Source organism: Stomoxys calcitrans, chromosome 2 (assembly GCF_963082655.1).
Source record: "Stomoxys calcitrans chromosome 2, idStoCalc2.1, whole genome shotgun sequence".
Taxonomy (NCBI): Eukaryota; Metazoa; Arthropoda; class Insecta; order Diptera; family Muscidae; genus Stomoxys; species Stomoxys calcitrans.
In genome coordinates this window covers 49465049-49484692 of record NC_081553.1, presented here as the reverse complement: position 1 = coordinate 49484692, position 19644 = coordinate 49465049, and the positions used below count along the sequence as shown (strand labels likewise).

At 37.1% G+C, this 19644-nt stretch overlaps 1 protein-coding gene across 2 annotated transcripts; it reads right to left on the bottom strand.

Moving 5' to 3' along the window:
- Nucleotides 1-3298: 3298 nt before the first annotated feature.
- LOC106091088 (protein Gawky) lies at nucleotides 3299-18593 on the bottom strand. Of its 2 annotated transcripts, none has more exons than XM_013257509.2 (9): nucleotides 17644-18593; nucleotides 15398-17034; nucleotides 14950-15327; nucleotides 14620-14883; nucleotides 12475-12665; nucleotides 12259-12403; nucleotides 11544-11755; nucleotides 5000-5237; nucleotides 3299-4908 (listed from the first exon to the last, which is right to left on the bottom strand). In XM_013257509.2, exons 1-9 carry the CDS (start codon nucleotides 18119-18121, stop codon nucleotides 4123-4125), a joined length of 4329 nt encoding a protein of 1442 aa, XP_013112963.1. In that variant the 5' UTR covers nucleotides 18122-18593; the 3' UTR covers nucleotides 3299-4122. The 2 variants fall into 2 exon arrangements, with proteins under 2 accessions (XP_013112963.1, XP_013112964.1); XM_013257510.2 differs by having other exon boundaries at nucleotides 11544-11746.
- Nucleotides 18594-19644: the final 1051 nt, after the last annotated feature.

The following is a 19644-nucleotide window of genomic DNA, read 5'->3' as shown; positions in this document are numbered from 1 at the left end:
TCGATTTAAAGTCATGGCCGATTCATGATTCATTCGATTGGATTGTTAATGGGCCAAATCGGTCCAACCCAAGGTAAACTGATATCCGATGTGACTTCTTGCACACCTAGGAGGTGCAATTTTTATCCGATTTAACTTATTCTGAATGTGTGCTAGAAAAACCGTTACAAATCTACACTTACCTTTTGTATTGAGGGGGCATTGAGAAAACAATTGTTTTGGGGACCCCTTATAGAATATCAAAAATAGTTTTCAACAATTAAGATTTTCTTTTATAACAAGTAGTTTGGGACGTAGTTTTCCGGGTGTAGTAGTTTTCAGAGACCTTATTTCTCATTTTTATACCCACCACCAAAGGATGGTGATTTCCGATTTACCTGAAATTTCGCCCAATGACTTGTGTTGGAAACCTCGACATCCGTGCTATATCTTAATATAGTCCCCATATAAACCGATCTTCCGATTTAGGGTCTTAAGCTCATAACAGCTGCATTTATTGCCCGATTCGTGTCGAATATGACTCAAATCGGTTTTTATCTTAATATTCCCCCTATATATGCCAATCTCCTGATTTAAGGTCTCAGGCCAATAATAGCTGCATTTATTGTCCAATTACGCTTAAATATATCAGACGTCGGTCTGTACCGAGTGTGGTTTAGATCGGACTATATTTGGCTATAACCCCCACATAGACTGATCTCCCGATTTAGGGTCTTTCAGCCATAAATGGCCTATTTATTATTTTGCTGGAAATAAGTAGCGTGAGCTATGTTGAACCTTTACACATCATCCCCGAATATGGTGCAGATCGGATCATTATTGAATATAGCTGCTATATATATCGATCTCCCGATGTATGGCCTTCAACCAATATAAGACTCTTTTATTACCAGATTTTGCTGAAATTTTGAACATTGAGTTGTGGCGAGTTTGGTCAAAAATCGGACCATACGTCTATATAGCTGCTATATAAACAACATTTCGTTAAACTGCTGCTATAAGTTCGGAGTCGAGAATTTTTCACGTAAATGCGAAAGCAAATGTTGCCCATGAACATTCCACTAAGGATCAGGGGCAAACTTCTCACATATCAATGAGTGCAGTCCGATTCAAGTTTCAAGCTCAATGATAAGGGGCCTCCTTTTTATAGCCGAGTCCGAACGGAGAGTAGTTTTACATGGCATAGTACCTCACAAATGTTGCTAGGATTAGGTGGGGAAAACCACCATTGACAATTTTTTTCTGATGGTCTCGCCAGGATTCGAACCCATGCGTTCAGCGTCATAGGCGGAAATGCTAACCTCTACGCATCTTAACGAAATATTGTTTATATATACTTGAGTTGGTGAGTATCCAAAGTTCCACCCGGCCCGGAACTTAATGCCTTTTAAGTAAAAAAGCATTTAGTTCCGGGCCGGAAACTTTTTAAACTTATAAAAACAAACGCTAGATCGGAAGGGCAAAAACGATTGGTATAGGAGACTTTATGAAAAACATTAAAATTTCGATTAAATCTAATTTTATATAACAAGTAAAAGCGTGGTAAGTACAGCCGGGCCGAATCTTATATACCCTCCACCATGGATCGCATTTTCGAATTCTTTGCCCGTTATCACTTTTTATGCAAACAAAGAATAATGAACAAGAACTTTATGGTATTGGAGCTATATCAAGTTATAGTTCGATTCGGATCATAAATTAATTGAAGAATTGAGCCTTATAGGTGCTCGAAAAGCAAAATCGGGAGATCGGTTTATACGGGAGCTGTATCAAGCTATAGATTGATTTAGACCATATTGGACATGTAAGTTCAAGGTTGTGGGAGAAGTTGTTGTACAAAATTTCTGCCAAATCGGATGAGAATTGCGCCCTCTAGAGGCTCAAGAAGTCAAGATCCCAGATTGGATTATATGGCAGCTATATTAGGTTATGTACCGATTTGCGCCAAACTTAGCACAGATGTTGGAAGTCAAAGCAAAACACGTCGTGCAAAATTTCAGCCAAATCGGGTGAGAATTGCGCCCTCTAGCGGTTCAAAAAGTCAAGATCCAAGATCGGTTTATATGGCAGCTATACCAGGTTATGAATTGATCTGAACCATACTTAGCACTGTTGCTGAAAGTGATATCAAAACACCTTTTGTTAAACCACAGCCACATCGGATAAGAATTGCGCCCTCTAAAAGCTGAAAAAGTCAAGACCCAGGATCGGTTTATATAGCATATATATCAGGTTACGAACCGATTTAAACCATACTTAGCACAGTTATTGGATATCAAACACCACGTGCAAAATTTCAGTCAAATCTAACGAGAATTGCGCCCTCTAGAGGCTCAAAAAGTATAGACCCAAGATCGGTTTGAATGGCAGCTATATCAAAACATGGACCGATTTGACCCATTTACAATCCCAACCTACCTACACTAATAAAAAGTATTTGTGCAAAATTTTGAAGCGCCTAGCTTTAGTAGGCTCCTGCTCTCTAGAATCTTTAAGGCAAAGATGAGTTACTAATTGGCTCGCAGTCCTTGAACAGGGATTGGCACAGTTTTCCCGCCAAAGGGTTTGGCACATAGTTTAGCTTCTTAAATCTGCCTGTAACATATCAGGCAATATGCCAACTGATGCAATCCTTTTTGTCATCAACCCATATGGACACATAGCCCGAACGGTACAATATGCTAATCAAACGAAAGGGTTATGAGATTGGAGTACGAATCTGATATTCACATTTAAGGCAGACCCTTCTGCCTGGGAAGCGACATTGTCAAAAAATTTAATTGTAAAAAAATTTATAAAAAACAAAGTAAACAATTGAAAATTAAAAGTTGCGCACATTCCCAATTGCTGTATAGCCCGGTACGTATGAATTGCAATAACAATGGATACGCCAATATGTGGTGATTAAAAAGGGTTTCAACAATTTTTTGTTTAATTTATGATATTTTTAATATTTTCTTTTGTTTTTGTTTTTTTATTACAATTAATACAATACTCCGAGATAAAATAAATTTGTCGATGCTTTTTCTTGTTTTGTTTTTGTTTTAAAGGAAAAAAGTACATTAATTGAAAATAATTAAATTCAACAAAACAAAAATTATAAAGCTGATGTAAGAGAAGGGTGATTTTATCGCTATCATCATCATAATCATCATCATCATCATCGTCTCCATTCAAAGTGGAATTGACACACACACGAAAATTCTTAATATTTGTTGCAGCAGTTGTTTCTTGTTGTTTTTGTTGATCTTTTGTTTGATTTAAATAAATGATTAAAAGATAAAACAATGTTTTGCAATTTATTGTTTTAACTCAATCTCAAAATTTTTATTGTTATTATTTTACTCTTTTATTTATTCCTTTTAAACGAACGAAATGAGTGAATGGAATGAGCTCCTCGTCGACACGCGCACTTAGTTCTTTGAGTGAGTGTCTCTATGAGTGTGTGTGTGTGAGAGAGAAAGAGAGATAGAGTTTGAGTGAAAGTATTCGTTCGTCGTCTTTATATTCTTCTTTATTATAATTTCTATATATATATATATATGTATATATCAATGTATATGTAATATATATATATAATTATGTTTGCATGATTTACTGTTTTATTTATGTATATTATGTATAATTTCTATGTATATACGTATTATGTACTGTCGTCAGACGGGCAGGACAAAAAAAGAATTAGGAAGAGAGAGAGAGAGTCCACGTGTGTGTGTGTGTGTGTTTAGAGGAGCTGCAGCAGTAGCATAATAATTGATCAATCGATTCACTCATTCGAAGTTTAAAACAAACAAACAAATTAAAAGTTCGAAGAAACATACATCATTATATATTATTATTATTATTAATATTATTATTTTTTGTTTTGTTTTTTTGTTTTGTTTTTTCTTTATGTTCGATTAATGTATATATAGTTAAAAACTACTTGAGAAATCTTCTAGATGGTTGTTGTTGTTGTTGGTTTTGTTTTTGTTGTTGTTTTAAGCTGGAAAGTAATAGTGGTGGTCGCGGGAGTATGGTAAGAGTGGGAAGATTAGAGGGAGGTGTTGATGGTGGTGGTGGTTGTTGTTGTTGTTGTTGTGTTGGTGGCGTTGGCATTGGTTTTAAACTATTAGGCCTTATCTAGTCATCCACAATCGAACACACATATTTGGAAATTAATTCAAAATCATCACGTCCCCCCGAGGGACGTGTTTGAGAATTTAGGCTTTGTTGCTGCTGCTGCTGCTGTTGCTGTTGGGCTTGGGCTGATGAACGCCAGGCCTGCTGCTGTTGTTGTTGTTGATTGGCATTGGCATTCGATGAATTGTTGGCTGCAACATTGCTATTGTTTGTGGCAACATTAGCGGTGTTTTGTGTATTTGAATTCGCATGAGAATTGTGATTCGATGGCTGATTACCATTTTGCCCGGAATTATTGACCGCATTGTTGGCGTTTGAGGAATTATTTGACGAAGTATTTGATTGAGGATTAACGTTACCACCCGCTGTCGACGGATTTTGTGAACCTGAGGCATTGTTAACGTTATTGACGACAACATTGTTGGCATTTGAATTTGAGCTGCCTCCTCCTCCTCCGCCGCCTCCACCACCACCGGGATTGTTCATACCACCACCCGCATTGTTATGGCTTGAGTTTTGTCCCTGTTGTGCATGCTGTTGTGTGGCAGTAGCATTGGCATTTTGCTGCGGCAAATGGGTTAAGATCGTATGGACTTCATTTTCGCTAGGCGATTCGGCTATTATCGTAGTGTTGCCCAAAAAGCAATTGTTCAAGGTCATTTGTGCTTTACTGGCTTCCTCACGTGTGGCATATTTGCAAAGGGCTACACCTTGATTTAAATACAGATGAAAGGTTTGCAAAGGTCCATGCTGCATACACAAAGTACGTAATGTTGAGCTATCAATCTAAAAAGAAAACGAAAACAACGAAACAAGAAAAAAAGTAGTTTGACAATTTTTTTATTTTGGATTTTGCTATTTTATTGCTATAACTCACCTGCGCAGTTAAATTTTTAAGTAATAACCAATTTGAGTTCCAATTCGAATTTGTTCCCGACCAACCACCTGTTGTTCGACAGTTATTTCCTCCACCCGTTAACCAGCCGCCGGCATTACCAGGATTACCCACATTTGGCATACCAACGCCAGATTTGTTCGAGCCCAGTCCTGGCGGTGGACCGCGTGATGCCTTATTCATTGATGACCATATTTCTTGTTGGGTTGTATCAGACCAACTTGAAAAGATTAAGGCACAGAAGGAAAGTGAAAAATAATTAATAGATGACGGTATACATTTAGGATAAATAATAATTAAATATTAACAACTGCGAATGCAAATTTGCCCATGAACATTCCAATATGGAACTGGGGCAAACTTCTTACAAATCAATGAGTGCTGACCGATTCAATTTTAAGCTCAACGATAAGGGGCTTTCGTTTATAGCCAAGTCCGAACCGCGTGCCGCAGAGCGACACCTCTTTGGGTAGAAGTTTTTACATGGAGAAGTACCTCACAATTGTCGCCAGCATTAGGAGGGGATAACCAACGCTGACAAATTTTCTGATTTTCCTGCCAGGATTTGAACCCAGGCGTTCAGCGTCATAGGAGGACATGCTAACCTCTGCGCTATGGTGGCCCCCAACTAATTTATGGATTATTTTTGGCATATCGACTGATAACGATTATTAAAACTTCTATGAATGGCAAGAATTCTCAAACAAAAATAAATAAAATAAAATAAATGTTTAATATTTTGATCTGTTTATTTTCTTAATGAAAATTGTGCCCATGTACATTCCGCTAAGGAACAAGGGCAAACTTCTCACATATCAATGAGTGCTGTCCGATTCAAGTTTAAGCTCAATGATAAGGCGCCTCTTTTTATAGCCGAGTCCGAACGGCGTGACTCATGCGACACCTCTTTGGAGAGAAGTTTTACATGGCATAATGGGAAAAACACCGCTAAATTTTTTTCATTGGTCTCATTGCTTTTGATAATCGTAAATTTTCGATTATTATCGATCGATCTTTTTTTTCGATAGATTCTGGACATGCCACATCTGATGTATGGTCATTGTAATAGTATTGGTGCAAACAAAAGTGCATTCGTCACATGTACACATAACCATCACTCATGGCTGAAAAATCAAAATCATTTGATTTTTTTCGATAAATGACGTCTATCGATTACCGTTTATAAAAAAATGTGTAATCATTAACTGAAAGATATTGAAAAACACGTTCTGTGACAAATAAGGTTAAGAAATGAGAAGCAAAGTATGAAAAATTAAATAACATCAAAGAAAGGAAAAAATTGATGTACAGTTTTAGGAAAAAACTGTTATCAACATGTACACATGATGAGTACAATCATGATGTGCCATGTAAACTCTGCTTTATAATCAACATTTTTTAATTCCTTTTTGCTGTTGTTATAGCAGTGTGTTATACGCTGAGGCGACAGCCCTTGCCGATGAAGAACTCCATCGGGTCAATCCGGTAAGTACAACCGGCTGCCATGGGATTGTACATCCCCTGTTTATTATAGATTGGTTGCTTGTGATAATCGACTTTTGGTTATCGATCAAATTTTTTTCGACAAATTATTTTAATTCCACCTATTTTTTTTCTAAAGCTTTTGATAAGCGAAAATTTTCGATTATAACCGATCGATCCTTTTTTATGTATGGATTTTTATAATGATAATAATAAATAAACTATGAATGGCAAAAAATTGTCTTAAAAGATTAAAAAATATTTTTTTTATAATATTTTGATATATATTTATTCTCATATTACCGATTGATCGCTTACAATAATCCAAAATTTTAAGCATAATTTATTTAATAATAAATTATCTTTAATCCCTTCTATTTTTTGTCCATTGTTTGTGATAATTGAAAAATTTCGATTATTACCGATTGATGCCTTTTTATCGATAGATTCTGATAATCAAAATTTTTTGGACTATTAATTCTTATTTGTATTTCCCCTTTTTATTATCGATTGGTTGCTTGTGTAATCGATTTTTGATTATCGATAAATTATTTTAACTTAACCTCTTTTTTATCAACAGCTTTTGATAATCGAATTTTTTCGATTATTATATAACGATCCCATTTTTATAGATACATTCTGATAATCAACATTTTATTGACTGTTTTGTCGCTTACAATAATCCAAAGTTTTTAAGCATAATGTATTCAATCATAAATTATCTTTAATCCCCTCTGTTTATTGTCCATTGCCTCTGGTAATCGAAAATTTTCGATTATTACCGATCGATCCCTTTTTATCGATAGATACTGATAATCAACATTTTTTGGACTATTAATTGTTATTTGTATTTCCCCTTTTTATTATCGATTGGTTGCTTGTGATAACCAATTTCTTATTATCGATAAAAAAATTTCGATAAATTATTTTAACTTTATCTCTTTTTTTATCAACAGCATTTTTCGATTGTTATCTATCAATCCCTTTTTTATCGATGGTAATCGATATTTTTTGCTTCTGGTAATCGATATTTTTTGATTATCGATCGATCTTTCTTATTATTGATCGACACTCATAATCACAAATTTTCGATTATTTACAATTATTTTCGCTTTTTATTATCGATTCATCGCGTATGATAACGAATATATTGGATTATTAATATAGTTTTTCCATTTATCACATCAAACAACAACAACATTGGCTAAATATATTTCGATTGTTGTTACTTTTTTTATTTTCATGTTAGCCATTTCAATTATCGATCGATCGCTTTTTGGATTTGTTAATGATATTCCTTTAGCTTCTGTTATCAAGATTTGTTTTATTGGTAATTATTATTTATTTCTTGATGACCGGTTCTTATTATTCTATGTTTATCGATCTATGTTATTTTTTTATCGATCTATGTTTACTTTTTATCGATGGATTTTGATTCTCTTCGGTTATTCGTTTCTTTTATTAATTATTTGTATTTCCCACTTTTCTATCGATTGATCACTTCTTGTAATCGATATGTTTGATTATCCATCGATGATTAATATTGGCAAACGATTGACATAATTAATTTTTTTTTTATTTTTTTCGATTACTTTTATGTTCCCATTCCCATTATAAAATATTTTCGATTATAAATAGTTTATCGATTTACCTCCGCGAATGCGAAAATAATTATATGAAAATAATTTTCGATTACTATGGTCGATACGTTTCTATTATAATTTTAACTATCGATTGGTCGCTTTTGATAGTCAAAATTTTCGATTATTTATCAATTCCCGCCAACATCGGATGGGGGTATACTAATTTCGTCATTCTGTTTGTAACTCCTCGAAATATTCTTCTACAACCCCATAAAGTATATATATTCTTGATCGTCATGATATTTTAAATCGATTTAGCCATGTCCGTCCGTCTGTCTGTCGAAAGCACGCTAACTTTTGAAGGAGTAAAGCTAGCCGCTTGAAATTTTGCAGAAATACTTCTTATTAGTGTAGGTCGGTTGGGATTATAAATGGGCTACATCGGTCAATGTTTTGATATAGCTGCCATATAATCTTGACTTCTTGAGCCTTGTGCGATCTATGCTGTTGTTTGATGTGCGATCTATTGGGGAGGGTATATAAAATTCGGCCCGGCCGAAGTTTCATTTTTTCGATTTTTCGATCATAAATTATGGTTTGGCCCTTTCTATATACTATTATTAAAAACGATTATTAAAATTAAATCGATTATTTTCGATCGATCCTTTCCCATTATCTATCGATTCCGATAATAAAAATTTTTTTTTTTAATTTTTCCCTTTTTATTATCGATTTACCACTTTTTTAATTTTTTTATTAACTTTTTTATGGTAGTTTTAATTTTCCTTCCTCTTTCCGCATCTAATCATCATGTTTTCGATAATTAATTTTCCATATATTTTTTTCAATTGATATATTCAATTCAGATATTTTTTAATATTTTCTTTTCATTTCCGATTTATGGCTAGTGATAATCGATTTTTTCGATAGTTAGAAATTTGATTTTTCCCGTTGTATTATCGAACTATATTTTTTCTATTTGTTTTACAACTCATCCAACAGCTTTCAGACGAGGGACTCTCTTTCCTTGTCCTTAAGGAGACGTACGCACCATAATCCAGATAATGGACATACACCTAAGCGTACAACAAGCCGATTACTGGCTTAGGTGTGTATGTATGTCCATAGTGGCATATGGCGGATTAATATCTGCACCCTGTTTTCAACCTAACCTACAGATACAGTTTATCTGCCGGTAGATTCGTTATCGATTTGTCGCTTGAGATAGTGCATTTTCGAATATCAAATATTTTTTATCTAAGGCCATTAAACAAGTAACAAGAGTTGCAGTATTTTTCGGTAATTATAATCGATTATAGCAATTATATATTTTCGATTAAGAGTTTCTTATCCCAATATAAGATAAATACGAATATGTGTTGAAACTAATCGATTTTAACGGTTTTACTATAGAAAAAGTAAAAAAAAAGTTTATCGATATTTTTCGATAAACGGATTTTTTAATAATTGAATGAAAATATATCTTCTTCTAATGTGTTAATCGATTACAGAATTTTATAGCCATCCATTATAACATAACGAATGAAACATTATCAATATGTCAATTAAGCAGCGATCAATATATAAAAATCAAATGTTGTTGATCGGCAAATGATATTATAAAGGTCAACGATAGCGAGTATTTTCGACTATTTTTAAAAATTTCGATATGAAAATCGAAAAAATCGATGAACCATTTTTGGCAAAACCTGTAATCAACACGTATTCACGATAAGTATGATGTGCCGTCTTAAAGGACCATTACAGACAAATGACTTTAACTATCGATAATTTTCAATTAGGTAAATGACAACAAAGTTTCAATATCGATTGCTATTCTAAATACACAACTTTGTCCACATTTTAGCGTGTTGAGAAGAGTTTTTCTTATTTATTTCATAGTTGATTGATAGCAACAGAAGTCTTTAATAAATTGATTATCGATTATAATAGAAACATAAATTAAGCACATCAACTCAATTATAATATATCAATTGATAGCCGACACATTTTTAAATTAATAATACATTTTTAAAAAAATTATGGAAAATGATCGATTTAAGATTTTGTCGACCGATATCGATAACAAGTAAAAGCGTACAAGTTCGGCCGGGCCGAATCTTATACACCCTCCACCATGGGTCGCATTTATCGAGTTCTTTTCCCGGTGTCTCTTTTAAGGCAAACAAAGGAAAGGGAAGGATAAAAGAAAGGAGTTGCTATGCTATTGGAGCTATATCAAGTTATGTTCCGATACGGACCTTAATGGTACGAATGTTGGAGACCATAGTAGAAGTCGTTGTGTAAAGTTTCAGACAAATCGAATAAGAATTGCGCCCTTTAGGGGCTCAAAAAGTAAAATAGGGAGATCGTCAGGTTATGGACCGATTTGAACCATACTCGGCACAATTGTTGAAAATCATAACGAAACACGTCGTGCAAAATTCAGCCAAATCGGATAGAAATTGTGCCCTCTAGAGGCTCAAGAAGTCAAGACCCCAGATAAGTTTTTATGACAGCTATATCAGGTTATGGATCGATTTCAACCATCCTTAGCACAGTTGTTGGAAATCATAACAAAACATTTCATGCAAAATTTCATGCATTCGACAGACGGACGGACGGACATGGCTACATCGACATAAAATGTCAGGATGATCAAGAATACATATACTTTATGGCCTCTCAGACGAATATTTCGAGGAGTTACAAACAGAATGACGAAATTAGTATACCTAACAATCGTTTTTACCAAAATAGAACAGACCCAAAGGCAACAAAAATTAAAATTTATGCCCAATTTAAAGGGATTATAATTTCAAGCAAATATTTATTATCTTTCAATCAAAAAATTGTTTCATTTCGGCTTCGTCGATTAATATACATTTGGCTCTTCAGTATAATGTACAGATTCTTGATGCAAAGTTGCACAGAGTAAATGTGACGGTTTAGCAGTAAAAAAAACACTTATAATAAATCTGCATGTGACATTGTTATCGATTTACGATTATTGCCACAAATTGTGCGATTATTGTCGGATTTGCTCGTTTTTTTGTCATTTAAAATGAACTTAAAAGTAAAATTCATTTTCTTTTCTAAATTTAAATTCGATTAAAGCTTGCAACCAAATAGTCTATTACCGATTATCGATTATAATAATCGATTTAACATATGCTTTGTTGTATTTTATTCCTATCAGTGGAGCGATTAATCGCGATTTGTACTATGTGCTATACAGCAAATAAATCCTAATGAAAAATTTTAATCGATAAACGAATTTTGCGATAAAACACAAATTTTATACTAAATTGTTTGCTTTACGATTTTTATCAAATAGTTTCACTTTACACTGGTTGTAAAGTCAGTCTACCACAAAATAAACAATTATCGATTATTATTATCGAATTATTTAAGCTTTTATGTATAAAAACTTTAAAAATAATACCACAACATATGCTTACCTTTGGAAATTTTGATTATTATTTGGGGGATTAAAGCTCCATGTCGATGACGTCGTTAGACCTAACGTTGGTAAATCAGTCGGTGAATTTTTGCTCGTTGCATTGGCAAAAATATCAGCATCTTTTGGCGTTGCATTTATAGCCAATGGAGATCTAGCTACACTGCCGGGCGTTATACTTGGGTCATCTTCAATGCTTTTTATCTGCGAACCCTTAAATTAGATAACGTATACATACAAATTCTCTACAAACTAGAAAATGGAATCAATTTCGTGTCTTTCGAGTCTCATTTGAACAAAAATGTAGGAGGATTGCTTGATTGGCTGGGCTAAGAAGACGACATGGACATTAAATTTCTTTTCTCTTTAAATATTTTTTTTTTTAATTTCTCCAACAACATCAACAGATCGCCTTTAAGAAAACAAATTATTATCAGACAGTGTGTAAGATGAGGACAAACAAGTTCGATCTGCAGAAAATATTTGAAAATTTTATAATTTAAATACCAATTGTAAGAGTTAGAGCAGAATAGTAGTGGCAGTGGTGGTAGTATTATTTGGATTTGGATTGTTATGCATGTGTACAACGTAGGATTATTTATAAAATATAAACTTTTGTTTGTTGGCATAGGTTTTGGTTTTGGTTTCGGTTTGTGAAGTGAATGTTTTGTTTGACATTTGAATTCCATTTCCCGGTTTTGATACAATATCTTTACCTTCCAGGGCTTTCCAGGTTCAAACTCCTGTACTAAATCGGAGTACGCAGCAGCTGAAGGATGTCCAACTGACCAGTCTTTATTCTCACTATCATTTGTGTGGTCTGGCCAGCCATCGTTTATATTGCGCCCAGTTGACCATGTCCTAAAAATGCAACAGAAAAACAAATCAATCAAATTTTGATTCTTTTTAAAGGGGCGGTTCTTCTTACTTACCCATCACTTTGTAGACCCAGAGGTCCCATATTAGTTGCATTAGTTGTCGTTAAACCACCACTACCTTGTTTGGTAGCGCCAGGTGCGCGAGAGAAATCTGTATTATCCGTTGTCATATCTTTTTCTAATACTGGAAGCTTCCATTGGTTCAATCTAGACTGTTGATTCGGTGCGCCCTGATAACCAGCAGACTGTTAAACAAGAAAGAAGAAAAGAAACATTAGATCTCAAAGCAAGGGTACTCATATTTGACATGTGAAACAAGTAAAGAAGATTGAATTTTGGATCTTTCTTCGTGCAGGTCAACAATAATTAAAAATCTCAAAGCACAACTTTGTTATGTCTTAACGTAGAAGACAACTTATCGTCCCTGAGCTACGATTGCCCACACATTACTGAATGGATGATTGGGATAGAGTTATTATGAAAAGTGCCCAGTAGATGCAGCTTTGGCTTTGGACAGGCAGAATTTTTATTTTCTAATGAGGGTGGTTCAAAGGGAAGGCTTGGCCCCAAGTGCCTGAGATTCTTACTTGCACTTCTGCTTTTGTCAAAAATGGCGATGGCATTTGCGAAAGATTTGTTAAGATTTTAGTGTTCAACGTTTCAAATTTGGCTTGAGGGATGTGTTGTTGAAAGTTCTTATACAGCATGACATGTCCTACCATAACAAAATCGTACCAAAGGTCATGAGCACGAAATTTCTATGACAAGATTTGACCTAATTGAGACACCATTTTATATGTATGGTAACGGCAACCAAAGCTGTCAACCTTCAACAGAAAAATTGTTAACACGACTCTGGAGGATAGCGCCCCAAGTGTCTTGACTCGGTTTTTGCTCAAATCCTTGCTTGGTTTTAGCATCCAAATCTCTTTGGCTTTTTCGAGAAATCGAAACGATTGATGAATGATGAATTGTGGACCTTGGTCCTGGTATATCAAACAGACAGGCTATGGTATCCAGTCTTTGTATCATTTATACTTCTGAGAAAATTCAGATGATTCGAAAATGGAGTCCGGAATGGATTTGAGCCAGACTGTACAGCCTACTACTACTAAATTTCCCAGGCACAGGATAGCTCAAGCTGGCACATTGAGTGGTGTTCATTGCTGTCACGAGAAGCTTAGCTGCGAGCTACCGGACTCGTTCACAGGTTGCGGATAGTGGAATGCTCCATACGGAGTAGCCGCATTTGCAGTCGCGGACATTCAGCGGTATCGAGTGGAGACTGACTAACGACTAACAAAGCAGCGGGAGCCGATGAGTTGCCAGCAAAGCTGGTAAGACAAATACACCAGTTTGATTACCTTCAAAAAAACAAAAAAAAAAAACACAGTTTCTTTGTCAGCCAATCATATTCTGCCGGCAAGCGACTTGAGAACCGTGTTTTTACTCCCGACCTTGTCAGAAATTGCAGTGGCATGGGCAGAAGATTTATAAAGGCTCTTAAATGTGTGGCAACAAAAAGTTTGGGAAATTTTATTTGTAATGTTATTCAATAACTTATTCATCTCCGTTGAAGAATGAATATTTGAAAATTTTTGCGGTTATCTTCAAATTTCTGACCAAATCGAAGTTTTTCAAGAGTTTTAGAGCCAAGATTACCATCCTATCGCATGGTCCGGCATGTTAAAACCACGGTTAATATGTGTAGTGATCGCGTGCAAAGCAGTCGTCGTGTTATGCAATCTACAGATTCCGTGCTGGTGCACAGCAAATGGACATTCTTGAACCTGGCTCGGCAGGAGATGTCACTCAAGCGTCTTGGCTTACGACGAGCGAAGGTGAATGATATTTACAACATTCCTTTCCTCGTGTCCATTCCAGGTATCAGGGCCTGAAGAATTTAGCCTCCCTCGGCAAACCAAAGTAGTTTGGGGTAGTTGCATTCCGGCAGATGCATCCACCCAAACTCATCCCAATTGACCAAACGAAGTCCCTTGTTAAACTGCACCACAAATCTTTCTCGACTTAGGACCAGGTCCCTCTGGACACACCCCAACTTATGCAGCCACCCAAACTCGTGGGTGGCTTAAGGAAGCTCTAGCTCTTTTCTGGACCGACAAGCTCTCACTCTTGCTTGTCAGATATGCACAAATAGAATTCTATGGATATCCCCAACATTTGCAGTGTTCCACTCACCTTATTTAAGTTCATTTCTGAGAAATTTCCCTGTAAAGCTGTCATGGAATCATGGCTTCTTAAATATTCGTTATTTGTATTATTGATATGCGCTGCAGCCGGATGTGGATTCTGTTGTAAAGCTTGCTGTTTAATGTATATTGCTTGTTGTGCATTTATTTGGTTTTGTAGGGTTTGTATTTGTTGCTTATATTTGGCAATGGTAAGCATAGTACTACCATTATTTCCACTACGTGCTAACGATTGCTGGGCCCCTTGAAGATGCTGTAGTAGAATAAAAAAAAAAAAATTATTTCATAAAGTTTTAATAAATTTCTGCAACCGTCTCACCTTAATATTGCTAAGTAATTGATTAAGGAGTAAAAGAGTGGTGGGAGCCAATGGCTGATTCAATATTTGGCTGGACAAGTAGCCACTATGTACGGCCAGTTGGATTTGTTGTACCAACATACGTAGCTGCTGAGTTGATGGTTGATTCGTACTGTTCGACACGGCTGCTGCAGCAGCATTTACTGCGGCCACATTCGAGCCCTGGCCGAAGGCTACCGCAGGATTTACAGTTGGTGGCCCAGCGGCACCGACATTATGTGGACCTTGATTAAGGTACTTTTGCACTTGTAAGGGTTGCATTGTATTGAGGGCATTTAATTGGGGATTATTACCGCCAGCGCCGACGGAACCTCCACCCATTGAGTTTAAGAGATTGTTCTGGAAAGAAACAAAAAAAAAAATATGAATAAAAAAAAATTCTCCGTCATTCCATGCAGGCAACTCCTACCGGAGGGAATGACATCGCAGGTTGCGTAGCAGGTGTTGCATAACGACCAGGAAATGCGCCACCACCAGCAGTTGCAGCTGAGTTATGGTCCGCATAGGAACCGAGAGTATCATCGTGACGTCTCCAATTATCCATGCCACCTCCCATACCACTAACCATTGAAAGATGCAGATTTTTCAAAATTTCGTTGGCTTCGTCTACATTCATATTGGCAGAGATAAGAGCTCGTTCAACGTCTTCCTTCTTAAAGCCGGCCTCCACCAACATTCGGTATGGTTTGCTTTGCTTTATTAAGTCTGTGCTAATACCGCCTAGATTGACGCCAGCATTGCCAAGCTTCTGCTGTTGTTGAGCTTTACTCATAATTGAATTGTGGGCAGCAGCTGACCAGTCATTGGGATTCAAATCGTTGCCGTCGTTCGCACCAGAAGCGCCAGTTCCACCAGCACTGCCCCAACCACCTGCAGTATTGGCATTAGGTAATTTGGCTTGATTCGGTTTGTTCCAAGCAGATGCATTTGGTGGTTCGTTCCAAGAGTTCCCTGTTTGTCCCATGCCGCCAATTTGATTGGACTTGTCATCACCCCAGTTGCCTCCGCCTGTCCCACTAACACCAGACCCAGAGCCGCCAACCACATTGTGATTCTCCACATCGCCCCAGCCGCCGGTGTTGCGGTTGCCGCCAACACCAGCCGAAGAAACATTTGGTGGGCCCGTAGGATGAGACCACATGCCATTGTCTGGTTTGTGAGGACCTCCTACACCACCAGGACCGCCAATACCAGAGACAAGTCTTGCGCCAGGAGGACCAACTGCTCCAACCCCCATGGCATTATTGGGGTTTCCGGGAGCCCCGAGACCACCGCCTCCTGCTCCAGCTCCTCCGGGGCCTCCTAGGCCAGAAACTATACTTGCATTGGGAGCATTTTGTACACCAAGGGCATTGCGCATTAAATGATTGCGGGGGTTTAGTGAATCGGAAACATCTTTCCAGTGAGAGCCACCACCACCTATGCCAACTCCACCGGGTACTCGAGATTGCTGACCCCACAAAGAGGTGCCGTCATCATAATTAGGGATATTACGTCGCTGCGGAGGTGGGGATGGTTCTTCCCAACCCGAACCACCTCCAGGGGGCTTTGGTGCCATGGAACCAACCATATCCTTTGCTCCTCCCACCACAGACTGCGGGGGACCACCCCACTGGGAGCCGACAACATTACCACCGGCATTCAAACCGCCAACAGTGCTAGGTCCTGCCAGACTGTTGGCATTGGGCACGCCACCCACAGTGCCGGCGCCACCAACGTTTGGCCCACCCACTCCCATTTTATTGAGACCAGGCATTTGATGTTGAGCGATGGGATGATGTTGACCCCACATTTCGGAAGTGCCATTCAAGCGACCCGAAATGCCTCGAGGGTCTCCACGTATGGGATCACGAGGATCGAGCATGCGCATATCGCGCGGATCACCAGCCGACCCAGCACGCATTGGATCACGCGGATCAACCGAACGAATATCTAATGGTCCACCAGCTCCCATGGGTCCACCACGAGGATCACCCCAGCCATTGCCAGCTCCGCCAGCACCTCCCGGTGTACCAGGCACATTGACGCCAACAGCATTCGAAGCACCTGTAAAGGGGTAGAAAATATCCATTAGAAATAAGGAAGAAAAGCAAAACCCGGGAGAATGGCTAGTGTTGTTTGATTTTGAATATTTGCAAATTGCAATTTTGCCCATGAACATTCCACTGAGGAACAGGGGCAAACTTTGCCCCTGATTTTGAATATTTAATTTTTTTTAATTTATTGACCATTTAGGCATTGCTTGTTTTTCATTGAAATAAAATTTCGACAGTTATTATTGAGTTGTCGAAACTTATCGACAGTTATAGTCAGTTATCGAACTCTGTTAAATTTAATTTAAATCTCACATACTGAGATTATAACATTATTTTTATCTTGTTGTGAAAACAAACAAATAACTATAAATTTAAATATTATTGGTATTTATCGATTTTTTTACTGCATTATCGAAATGATTATGGATTTTAGGTAGACATAAATCGAAAATTGTTAAAAATTATCGAGGTATTGAAAATGATCTGTTATTGAATAATATCGAACAGTATCATAAATTGTCGAATATCATTGGCAGTTATAGAAAACTGTCGAGTTATCGAGAATTATCAACGATAGTCTTTGAAATAAAGTAAAGTAAAGAAATTCTTGTAAAATTACCTCCAGGTGTAACACCAGAGATAGCACCAGGAGCCGCAACATTCGATTGAACACCAGCTCCAGATACACCAACACCTACGCCACCTTGACCCCATTGCGGCCCATTGGGCGGACCGGCGCCACCCGAACCGGCCGCTACTCCGGCAACCCCAACTACAGCTCCAGTTGATCCGGCCGGTCCACCCGTCCAAACGTTACTGGTATCATTGCAATCATCATCTTCACCCCAGGTGCCACCCAAATTTGTTGATGGCGTATGTCCCCAAGGCGTTTTCTGTACAGGTTGTTGCGATGGCTGTCCGCCATTGCGCAAATTGGATTCCCACAAATCAGTGCCATTGTTTACGGTCGGTTTCCACATGGGCGATCCCGAGGGATCTTTATTTGTGGGCTCCGGCGAGCTTGGCACTTCCCAGTTCGTATCCTGATTGACATGTTGGCAACCCCATCCATCCTGAGAAAATAGAGCTTCACGCATTGTGTGTAATTGCTCTAACTGATTTTTTGCTGCTGCAGCCGAAGTACCGCCACCTACTAAGCCGGCAATGTGATCGGCATTAGCATGACCACTAGTATTACTGATGATGATGTTATTACTGTGATTACTGAATGAATATTTTTCCAAGCGTTTTTGTTGCTCGTTTGTTTGCTCTATCGCTGCTGCCGCTGCTGCTGCCGCCGCCGCTGCTTTAGCTGCTGCCGCCGCTGCTGCTGCTGCCGCGCTGCTATTGCTGGCTGTATTGATACTGTTGCTGCTGCTCTTGTTATTGTTATTATTGTTATACTTAATTATAACCGATGCTGCCTCTAACTGATTCAGTTTGTTCAAATTGCTCTGAGAGAGAGAAAAAGAGAGTAATTGTGCTTCCTTCTTTCTTCTACTACTACTGATGCTGCGCTGCTTCCTTTGTTGTTGTTTTGTTGTCTTAGTATTGTTCTTGAGATTTGCATTAGCTTTTTAAACTGTTGCTTTGATCGTCCTGAAAACAGAGAGAGAGAGAAAAATAGAAATATTTATAAATTTATGTTCGAAACCGAAGACAAACCATAAATGATTGTCAAGAGATATGCATGCTTGGTATTAACCTTTTGGTGAAAAACTAGATAAGCTCAGGTATGTTGGCATAAAATTGATATTAAAATCTGTTTCTGTTTCCATTATATATGCAAAACCTGTTTCCCTGATTTCAAGCTTTGTCTTGAGATAAGCAAAAGTGGTCTGCTAAAAATTTCTAGACCATTCAAAGAAAATTGAGATATGTATACTACTCGTACTAACAACAAATGAGTAGTATGAGTAGACTGAAAGGCGTCGAAAGTTAGTCTCACAGACTAGTTTACTTGTAAATGTGACAATCTATTCTTGTTCATCTTGTTGTGACAAAAACAAAATGATCCGAGTTCGAATAACCCATACATAGTAGGGTTACATGGAAACATTCTTTTAAAAATAGTAAAATAATCAAAATATCTTAAAAAAATAAATAATTCTACAAATTGAAAAGAAAATAAATGGTTTGTTGTTGTTGTAGCCACATTTGCATGTGGAGGTAAAATAAACAGGTAAAAACGTATTTCATTCGGCCGGTGCGAACTTTAGACACGCCTATCTACATATCTTCCAAAATCTGGTGAAAAAAGTATAATTTATGAACCCATAGCAAATATATCAAAGAGAATAAAAAATAAATTAAGAAAAATGAAAACAAATTTAAAAAATAATAATAATAAAAAAAAATAAAAAATTAACACACATTACTAAGAATTCTGCCAAAAATTTATACAAAATAATTTAGTTGAAGGGCATAATTTTATTCTTTATACCAAACTTCTGTCAAATCAGCAAAAATTAAAGCTTCTAGCATCCCGAACAAGGATGATCGAAGGACCGTTTTACATGGGAGCTATATCAAGTTATAGACTAATTTGTACCGTATTTGACACAGTTGTTGAAAGTCGTAACAGAACACCGAAAGCAGAATTTCAGCCAAATCGGACAAA